Consider the following 10,769-nt stretch of genomic DNA (forward strand, 5'->3'; position numbering starts at 1 on the left):
GGCCCCCTCACCTTGCCGTTGCCTCTCTTGTTCACTCTGAAGAACCCGAGGAACTTCTTCTTCTCCGTCTCCGTCTCATCGCTGCCGAAGGAGGACTTCCTGAAGGTTTCTGGGGGGAAAGGAGGTCCTGTTACTTCTCAGCATCAACACATCGCGGGAAAAATCTCAGCAAACACACCCTCCTCTTAAACTTGGTTTCGTTCTTCTAAGAGTAGAACCGCCCATGACCCCTGAGCCTGCACCCCAAACCTGCACCCACCAGCCTGCACCCACCAGCCTGCACCCACCAGCCTGCACCCACCAGCCTGCACCCACCAGCCTGCACCCGGTATGAAACACTGGGCCTCGCGCTCGCTCGGTGGGGACGGGGCGTTCCCTCTGGCCGCGCTCACATCCCCATCCTCCTCGGCTCAACGGCACGCTTTCCTCTCTAGTGACGTTCTCCAGGGGCCCATGGCTTCTCTCTCTCTCTCTCTCTCTCTCTCTGAGCTTGAAATCCTCAATCTTTTTCCTTCTTCATCAGGATTTAAAAAAAATAACTATTTTAGCCCAACAGGCATGGCTCAGTGTCAACCTATGAACCAGGAGGTCCTGGGTTTTATTCCCAGTCAGGGCACAGGCCTGGGTTGCAGGCTCGATCCCCGGGGGTGGGGGGGGGAGCGCGGTGTAGGAGGCAGCCAGTCAGTGATTCTCTCTCATCATTGATGTTTCTCTCTCTCTTTCTCTCTCTCCCCCCTCTCCCTTCCTCTCTGAAATCAGTAAAAATATATATTACAAAGTAAAATAATAAAATAACTATATTATTATTTGGGGGGGTGTTATTAATTTCATTTATTTTTCCATTACAGCTGATATTCAAGCTTAGTCTTCATTCGTTCCAGGTGTGAGGCACAGACGTTAGACAACCAGGTCTGCACAGCGTGGTCCCCAATATCCCCCGCCCCCGCCCCCGGCCGCCTGCGCAGCTAGCACAGTCTCGTTGACTCGGTCCAGGGCTGGCAGTCACTGGGACCCAGGGTAGGCTGGAACGGGCGCTCTCCTGGGCCATGGACACTGCAGCCCTGACGTGTCAGTCGGTGACAGCCTCGCCCAGGGCTGTGGTTCTCACAATGAGGGGGGACCGGCACGTCGGCACCCCTGGGACTTGGACCCAGTCCTGACCCCTGAATCGGGAGCTCTGAGGGTGGGCCCACCGCCCTTCACTCAACACGCCCCAGCCTTGGGGATGCTCGAGGTGTGAGGGAGCATTTGAGGGCCAGTGGGGTGGAGGTTACCAGCACCGAGGGGTGGGTGCTCTCTGAGCCTCAGTCTGCTCATCTGCAGAATGGGGTGAACGGGGTGCTGCCCGCCCACCGGTGCCGCAAGGCTGCTGGCACCATCGCTCGCTGGCTTTCCCCCCACCCCCCCAGGCCACTCAGGCCTCGGCCATCAGCGCGGGACGTCTTTCTCTCCGAGGCCCGTGGATATGGCAGGAGGAAAACCCTGGTGTCCCTGAAGGACACGACTTCCCCACGGCACTGCCCACGCCCCACGCCCCACGCCCCACGCCCGACGCCAGGCCCTGGTGGGACCTCTGGCAGATCAGCCTGCCTTCCGACAGCAGCAGCCTCTCCTGCTCACGGACTGGGATGCTCCCGTCAGAGACCAGACCCGGGGCGGAGCGGCAGCAACAGGCACCGTCCCCGCAACAGCACAAACCCAGGCCTGGCCGGTGGCTCAGTGGTCGGAGCCTTGTCCCGAAACACCCAGGTCGTGGGTTCCATCCCCGGTCAGGGCACATGCATGAATCAACCAATGAATGCATCAATAAGTGAGCAATAAAACTGATGTTTCTCAAAATCGATTAAAAAAAAAACAAAGAAACACAAGCGCACACATTTGTAAAGTCATTCTGCACGTGGCGGAGGCTCAGGGTTCAGTCACAAGCGCCAGGGCTCCCGGCAGGTGCCGGCGGCTTGTCACGCATGCCCACTCAGCAGCCACGTGTGCACGTGGAGTTCACGGCTGAACACATGAAAGCCCTCCTCAGGCACGGGGCTATCCGGGTACAGCACCCTGTTCTGCCGAGGACACTGGCAGCCGCGGGAAGCGTCCGTGTGTGTGCCTGCCTGCGTGTGGACAGGCCTCGTGTGACGGGAGAAGGTAGGTGCGGATGTGGCAGTGCCCAGCAGGTGAGCGTGGAGAGCATGCTCCTGGCACCCCGGCTAGAAGGCCACCCACCAACCCAGAGGCCTCAGGACACTGCGGGGGACCGCGCCTCGGCCCTCTGCCTGGACAGGGACGGGGCGGCCGGCACCCACAGGGCTGACTGCGGTCAGACATGACACCCCCACTGGTGCCAGACCCATGCCCAGTGTTCTCACTTTCACTTGGTTTTCTAGAAATAAGATCTAGTGTCAAACACTCTAACAAACATGAACAGAAACTCTCGTAAACTATAAAAACTCATCGGATGTTAATGAGCTGTGTGCGTGAGCATGCAATCCAAAGGTTCATTAACATCCTAATACGTGCGCATGTGTATGTGTCTGTTATGTGTGCATATGTAAATATACACGTATGTGTGCACATATAAACAATCGACAAGATAGTGTCTGAATAAGTGCAAAATCTGAACTCCTCGTTTTTATATTATGGCGGCAAAGGTTAAACATCACAAACCACGATGCCCTAAATTCTGCAGCAGGCAGGAGGGAGCTCAAGGACGGTGAGCACATGTGAGTACAGGTGAGCACATGTGAGTACAGGTAAGCACAGGTAAGTATGGACAGCCCAGCACACGCACAGGCGAGCACAGGCAAGAAGGAAACGGCGCCTCGCGCGGGGACTGCTGTCCGCCCTGGAGCCCCCTGGAGCCCATTTCCTCACAGCAGCCCTTGGCTTCTCAGTCAGAACCACAGCAAATCCTGCCACAGGACATTCCTTCTCAGCCAACCAGGAGCCGAGAACCAGCGCAGCCTCCCTGGGCCAGCAAGCCCCCCACTCCCCCCGCTTCCGGGAGCCACACGGCCCGAGGCCCTCACTCCGTGCCCCCGCCATGCAGGTGCAGCCCCGCGGGGCTCACTGACCTCGGCAGCGCAGGGAGGGCTCCGACTGCGTTTTGGTCAGAAGAACTGGAAAGGCAGCGAGGAGAGAGTGAGGGCGAGCGGGCCAAGGCCGCCGGGCGCTCGTCAGCCTCGGGGGCTGTCTGTCCATCATTCTCGGGGGGCTGTCTGTCCGTCATTCTCGGGGGGCTGTCTGTTTGTCGGTCAGTATAGGCCGAGTGCAGAGCGGGCTGAACCCTCGCCTTGAGCCCCCGGAGCACAGAGCAGGTGGCCAGGCCAGCACCCGGGAGGATGGCGCTCCCAGGAGGCAGCCCAGCCTTGGCCGTCCCAGCTCAGCTGGGGCTGGGAGGGAGGGAGCCAGAGAGGGGCCAGGAGAGGCGTGTGGACGGCCTCCGGAATGTTCTGCATGAGGCCTTCTCTTCTCCGCGCTCCAGTGCAGGGCAGCGTTTCCTGTCCCCAGCCTCACGGGACCCAGGTTAGAGTGGGCGCGACCCCCACACAGACGCTGCGCTCTGCCCGGGCCCGGGGCAGGTGCCGAGGGGAGTCCGTGGGAGTTTAAGGTGCTGGCCCGGACCCAGGACCTGTGGCTCTCGGACGTCGGCGCACGTTACGGAGGAAAAACAGTCTCTGTATCTTGTACTCAGAGGGCTGAACCCCTTCCCGGGCGCCCAGTGAGATCCGGGTTCCAGAGCCTCTGGGGGGTGGGGTGGGGGGCTGGTGCCACTAGGAGCACCGATGTCACCAACATAATTACTGTGTTTTTTATTGCAAGAACTTTTTAAAAAAGTTGTAGATAAACAGGAAAACCTTGCATACGTCCGTATTTTGGAAGCCCAGCATGCTCAATATTTGTGGAATAAAAAGGCAGCAAACACCAAGGGAGGACCTAAGAAGTCCATTTTAAGAATTCTAAGGTCAAAGAATATTAGATTGGGGCGGGGGGTGTTCTGTTTGAACAGTCAGCCTTCCTGTCCTTCAGGGACAACGGCTCACACCACGGGCCAGTCTTTGTCCCCACCACCGGCCCCTCCACCTCCACGCTCCCGTGGCTCACACGGGGACCTCAGGCCACGCGGCCAGCACCCACGAGGACTGAGCTGTGCCCGCATCGGCGACGGCCAAGCGCCGGGAGTGGTCGCGGGGGCTGGGGTGACTGGGCAGTGCCGGGGGCAGCGCCATGCGTGTGTCCCTGGCTTTGTGAGCGATGTCTCAGACTGGGAGCCGCTGCAGGCCACAGAGAAGCCCGTCCGCGCAAAAACGGGTTATGTGTGGGTTCCGGGTGGTTCCCTTAGAGGGGAGGCTCTGATGTCCTCGCCGTCCCCACCTCTCATCTACCGGAAGCTCACAGAGGAGGGGTTACCGGGGTGAGGGGTGTTCGGGGCGAGAGGCAGCATGACCGTCAGGGAGCGAGAGCCAGTTGGTGTTTCCTGCCCCGCCCCCCGGGTTGGACCGCATCCCAGTTGCCTGAAAACACGTGCACCGGCCAGCTGGTGCTGCGGGGAGTCGAGCTGAGCGCCGGAGTGGGGGCCTTGCTCCAGCCTGTTCCCGCGTGTCCCCATGTGCTCTGTGTCCCCACGTGCTCCTGTGTTTCCCCGTGTGTCCACAGGCTCCCACATGTTACCATGTGCTCCCGCGTTTTCCCGTGTGCTCCCACGTGTCCCGGGGGCCTCACCTCTCTGGTTGTCCCAGGCGTAGAGCTCCTTGATGCCCAGCTCGCTGAGCGACTTGGACAGCTCCAGCTCCTCGCCCGCCACGTTGTCCCTGAGCAGCACCACGTGCTCGGGGCTCACGTCGCACTTGGCGCAGATGACGGGCAGGAGGCTGTGCAGGGGCACCTCGGGGCTCACGCGCACCACGGCCTTCTGCGTCCGCAGGTAGTTCACCACCAGGCGCACGGACTTCTGGGAGGACACACGGGGCAGGGAGCTCGGTGAGCACGTCAGCCCATGGCAGCACCGGCCACCGTGTCCACGCCGGATGCGGGTGCGGGAGATGGTGGGCGGCAGTTTCTCCCGCAAGTCAGGGCTCCCGGGGAGACGGCCCGCAGGACGGGAACAGCAATGCCCGGAGAGGCCTCCCCAACCACAGACGCCCCCGCCTGCTGAGCACACGGCTAACGACAGGGGAGTGGGCATCGGGCAGGGCTCTCCATGGACAGCCCAGCACACGCAGGGCCGCTCCCAGGTGCAGACCAGACTGAACATGAGGCTTTAGTACACCTTCCACGGGAAACAGTGGGAAGGGCTGTCAAAAAGTCACTGGAACGGAAAACCCTCACCACACAAGGTATCAAACTTCTGTTTAAGAATCAAAATACCGCCCGGCCGGTGGCTCAGTGGTTGAGCGTCAGCCTAGGAACCAGGAGGTCAGGTTCGATTCCCGGTCAGGGCACATGCAGGGGTGGCAGGCTCGATCCCCAGTGGGAGGCCTGCAGGAGGCAGCCGATCCATGATTCTCTCTCATCATTGATGTTTCTCTCTCTCCCTCTCCCTTCCTCTCTGAAATCAATAAAAATATATTTTAAAAAATTCTCTCTGGCCTTTCCTGGTCACCTCATGGCGCCCAGGCCCTGGTGAGTGGACACAGCAGACGTGGACTTTGTGGAGGCACCGAGGCCGGCCTCAGACTGGGCCGGGGTTCCATGAATTTTCGGAAAAAAGCTGGCCGCAGGGCCTCTCCACGTGTCTGGCCTGGGGTCAGGCACAGCCCTGGGCTCAGCTACCCTTGGGGTTTACACCTGGTGGCCGGGAAGGTCTGAGACGCCCGGGGGTGACAGGGCTCTCTCCTGGAACATGGACTGTACGTAGGAATTAGGGAAACCGCACCCCGAGGGTCGATGGCATCGTTAACTTTTATCAACCACCCAGACCCAGAAATTCTCAGGAGACGGATGGCTAAACTGCCATTTTTAAAAGCAGGGAATTTTGTACGTATTCCAGGAACCTAAACGGATGAAACAGCGCTACTTCTGAAGGGGGCTCGAGAACCACAGCAGAGCCTCATTCAGGAGGATACTAAACCACTGTGTTCATTTCAGTCGATAACCCAAAGTCCGGAAGGACGTCCGGAAGATGTCCCGTCTAATGAGCATGTTATGCTTTTATTATTATAGATGTTCTCCAATTGCACTGAGTAAATATTTATAACACTGACCTCGGGCATCTTGGGGGGGCCAGGCTTGGCCTTCTCGTCGGGAACCTTCTCTTTCAGGAACACGGTGTGCACGTTCAGGGCCCCGACCAGCGTGTTTGGCTTGAAGCTCAGAGGCTGCTGGGCTTCCGGGGGCCAGACCTCCAGGGCGTGGTGGGACGGGTTCAGGTGGTTCTGCAGGCAGAGCTCCACCAGGAGGTCCATCATCGCGTGGCTGGAGGGGAGACGGAGCCGTCATTAGGTCTGCGTCTCCTCCAGCCCGGGACAGAACGAGCGAACCAGCAGGAGAGCGAGCAAACTCACGAGGACAGACAGCAGCCGAGCGTTAATTCTCAGGCGTGCCTGTACAGCGAGAGCCTTTAAAATATTTTAACTGACTTTTGAGAGAGAGAGAGGGAGAGGGAGAGAGAAACATCAATGTGAGAGCCAAGCACTGACAGGCTGCCTCCTACACACCCCTCCTGGGGATGGAGCCCACAGCCCAGGCACGTGCCCTGGCCGGGAATCGAACCAGCGACCTCGCGGTGCATGGGACGACACCCAGCCCACTGAGCCACACAGGCCAGGCTGCACCGCAATATCTTCACATCCCCAATACTGACCAACGACCTGACCCAAAGGCAACGGGGGACCCACACCGTGTGCCTGTGAAGACAGTCACCCCCAGTTAGCTCCGCGGGTGTGTGGGCCTGACTCCCATGAGGGCGGCAAACACGGCGCTGACAGGAGGCCCGTGCCTCAGCCCACCAGTGGGGCTGCTACTTTTTTTAAAATATATTTTTATTGATTTCAGAAAAGAAGGGAGGGAGAGAGAAACATCCATGGGCCGGGCTACTATGGTTCATTTAAACGAGAATATTCATGTTGGGAGGACAGGGTTAAGGGTCTGATGGCAGATTATAAACTCCTCGCTTATCCGACGAGAAGGTCTCTCAGGGGTTGAGCATCATCCTATGAACCAGGAGGTCACGGTTCAATTCCCGGTCAGGGCACAGGCCCGGGTTGCAGGCTTGATCCCCAGTGCAGGGCGTGCAGGAGGCAGCTGATCCATGATTCTCTCTCATCATGGCTGTTCCTGTCTCCCTCTCTCCCGCTCCCTTCTTCTCTGAAATCAATAAAAAAGTATATACATAAGAATCGTGAGTAAAACATAATATATTCACTGGTAAAACTTCACGCATCTATTGAAGTAGTTTAAACTATCCTATTATTTTTTTTAAATATGTTTTATTGATTTTCTACAGGGAGGAAGGGAGAGGGATAGAGAGTTAGAAACATCCATGAGAGACATCGATCAGCCACTTCCTGCACACTCCCCACTGGGGATGTGCCCGCAACCAAGGTACATGCCCTTGACCCGAATCGAACCTGGGACCCTTCAGTCCGCAGGCTGATGCTCTATCCACTGAGCCAAACCGGTTCTGGCAAAACTATCCTATTATTGATGCACTGGAGTTATAGTGATGCACGCGGGAAAAACGTTCTCACAAGGGCCACTCTGTAAAACGATGAAGCGCAGGCCCTCTTGCGAGTGGGCCATCATGCACGGACCCTGGGAGCCATCCCTGCCGCAGGGGCCACGGACACCCCCCGACACCCCCGCGAGGTCCAGGGCAGCCCCCACTCTGCACCTGAGCCCTTCCCGGGACAATGGCACCAGGGGGTGCCCTGAGGAGCAGGCCCCATACTTCCCTGGGACACTCTTTGGGAGCAGCTGGGCCTCACTCCCCACCCCCCAACGCAACAGCTCCATCCCGGGCAGCCCCTGGGCCTGCAGCGATGCTCCCCAAGGTTTTGTTCACTTGGCCCATAAAATAATTTTGAAAATGTATGTAGCCCTTTGCTCATGAAAGTGTCACCTATGATTTTCATTCTAAAGCTCAAACTGCAAATGTAAATATAAAAGTCATGATAAAGTCCAGTAGGATCTGAAAACTGACTTTTAAAAATAAACCTGCCCTGGCCGGTTTGGCTCAGTGGCTAGAGCATCGGCCTGAGGACTGACGGGTCCCAGGTCCGATTCCGGTCAAGGGCATGTACCTTGGTTGCAGGCACATCCCCAGTGGGGGGTGTGCAGGAGGCAGCTGATCGATGTTTCTCTCTCATCAATGTTTCTAACTCTCTATTCTTCTCCCTTCCTCTCTGCAAAAACTTAATAAAATATATTTAAAAAATAAAAATAAAAATAAACCTGGTACATCACCATTTCCAGGGTATTCATGGGAATAAAAACACTCGGGGTCACGTGACCGTGACTGTCGCCCACTTGTAAGTACCCGAAGAAAATGCTTCTTAAGGTTCAAATACTTAACGTCCGTCCTCGTTCTCCTTGTTTTCCTGGACTCTCCCGCCGCAGGAGGATGCAAATATATTTTCACGTTTGAAAGACTTCAGCACTGACCACTCTATCGCATTCGCTACAATAAAAACTGTCTAAACACTTAAATTCAAAGTTTTGTTTCCCTGTGACTTGGTTAAAACGGTTTATTATAAAGGGATTAGTTATGACAGAAGCAGTGACACAGAACCGATCAAACAATATAATTATGACATATTTCGATAAATATTAAGCCCAAAATTAGAAACTCTATCGGTGATAAAACTTCACGTTCTGATGGAAGGAGGCTGTGCCTTTTGAGGGGAAAGCGGTGCAGGTGACCTTGACCACGCGACCTGGGGGACCAGAGCTCAGGGTGGGGTGGGAGCCACAGGCCTGGGGATCGAGGCCCTTACATTTAACACCAGTGGGTCCCATTTTCTTTCTTTTTAATTATTATTTTTTTAATGTATGTTCATTGATTTCAGAGAAGAAGGGAGAGGGAGATAGAAACTTCAATGATGAGAATCACTGATCGGCTGCCTCGTGCACGCCCCCCACTGGGGATCGAGCCCGCAACCCCGGCCTGTGCCCTGACCGGGAATCGAACCCAGACCTCCTGGTTCATAGACTGATGCTGAACCACTGAGCCCACTGGCCGGGCTACTTCTTCCTCTAAACCGGGGTTCAGAGAATGGATTGCGGGGGGCATGTACCTCCATGGCCGGCCTGGGAGGACCTGGGAGGGTCAGTACAGGAGGCTGCCCCCGGCCGTGGAACTTCAGCGCCCAGGACACGGGGACAGACTAGTGGCTGGTCACCTGCTTGGAGGGGGCCCCGGCCTGCACCCCTGGTCTGAGCCCACCTCCCGCCAGGCTGGGCAGCGCGGTCCCCCCGCTCAGGATGGTGGGGACCCGGGACCCATCCTCCGTCCTCGCAGGCGGGCGAGGCCCTGCAGTTGGCTTCGGCTCGCGCCCGGCCCTCGCCGCCCGCTGACCACGCTCCTCCGCTCCAGCCCGCTGGGCAGCACCACCGTGAGGTCCAGCGCCCGCTCCCGCAGGTTCTCCTTCATGTGCAGCAGGTCCTGCTGGCGCCCGCGGGACGCGCTGCGCTGGGGGCTCGGTGCCCTCTGCCCGGTGGGGGTGGCGGCCTTCCCCGGGGGAGGCGGGGCACGAGCCTTCATCTTCCTCCTGAGGGACGACAGGGGACCAATGAAGCGCTGCGTCCAGCTGGGGCAGCAGGGACATGGCGGCCAGCAGCGCTGTCCTCCTCACGCCCAGCAGCCACCTCCCGAACATCAGCCAGCCAGCAGGCACATTCACAAGATCTATTGTTACTGATTTCAGGGGGCGGGGAGGGAAAGGGAGAGAGAGGGGGAGAGGGGGGGAGAGAGAGACATCAATCATGACCAAATAATTAATTGGCTGCCTCCTGCACGCCCCCCACTGGGGATGGAGCCCACAACCCGGGCCTGTGCCCTGACCAGGCATCGAACCGTCATCTCCTGACTCATAAGTCGACACTCAGCCACTAAGCGACCCCGGCCGGGCTGTGCGCAGTTTTACAAAATCCTCATGACAACAGCGGCCGGGTACAAAACTGAGCGAACAACAGGATGGCCATCTAGTTGATAAACACCAAACACACACTTCCAGGTTCTACTGGTAACACAACCCGAACCCAGGGACTGAAGGGGGCGTCGCCAGCTGCCAGCGATGCCCTTCCTGGGAAAAGAAGTGGCTCCAACCTTGACCCGACAACGCTCTCAGAACATGGACAATTACGAAGAGCAGAGGGCCCGGCCGGCGGGGCTCAGTGGGTGAGCGTCCACCTAGGAACCCGGAGGTCATGGTATGATTCCCCGTCAGGGCACAGGCCCGGGTTGTGGGCTCGAACCCCAGTGTGGGGTATGCAGGAGGCTGCCCATCCATGATTCTCTCTCATCACTGATGTTTCTCTCTCCCTCCCTCTCTGAAATCAATAAAAATATATTTAAAGGAGTGGGAAGGGGACTGAGAAGAATAGACAACGCTATGTCACAGACTACGGAATTCAACAGAATCCTTTGGGGTCTGGCTCTGTCCTACCCTGGGATCAAGTGTCTGGAGGACACTCAGAGGAAGCAGTGCTATTAGCCAACTCCGGTAAGTGTGTGGGGGAAGGGCTTACTCAGGCAGGAGGGTGATGCCAGTGGCTTAGTAGCCGCACTGAAGAATTTCCAAGATTATGCCCGAGCCGGTTTGGCTCAGTGGATAGAG

The 10,769-nt window shown here is 57.5% G+C and overlaps 1 protein-coding gene across 1 annotated transcript in view; it reads right to left on the reverse strand.

Annotated features, from left to right (window-relative positions):
• The window catches only part of COBL (cordon-bleu WH2 repeat protein), an 86,497-nt gene that overhangs the window by 74,577 nt on the left and 1,151 nt on the right, over positions 1-10,769 (reverse strand). The window contains exons 2-5 of the mRNA XM_015566796.1: positions 9,498-9,740; positions 6,198-6,408; positions 4,717-4,945; positions 12-109 (exon numbers count right to left, since the gene is read on the reverse strand). Of these exons, the coding sequence (XP_015422282.1) occupies positions 12-109; positions 4,717-4,945; positions 6,198-6,408; positions 9,498-9,740 (781 nt within the window). The remainder of the gene's footprint in view (positions 1-11; positions 110-4,716; positions 4,946-6,197; positions 6,409-9,497; positions 9,741-10,769) is intronic.

Source organism: Myotis davidii, unplaced genomic scaffold (assembly GCF_000327345.1).
Source record: "Myotis davidii unplaced genomic scaffold, ASM32734v1 scaffold472, whole genome shotgun sequence".
Classification (NCBI taxonomy): domain Eukaryota; kingdom Metazoa; phylum Chordata; class Mammalia; order Chiroptera; family Vespertilionidae; genus Myotis; species Myotis davidii.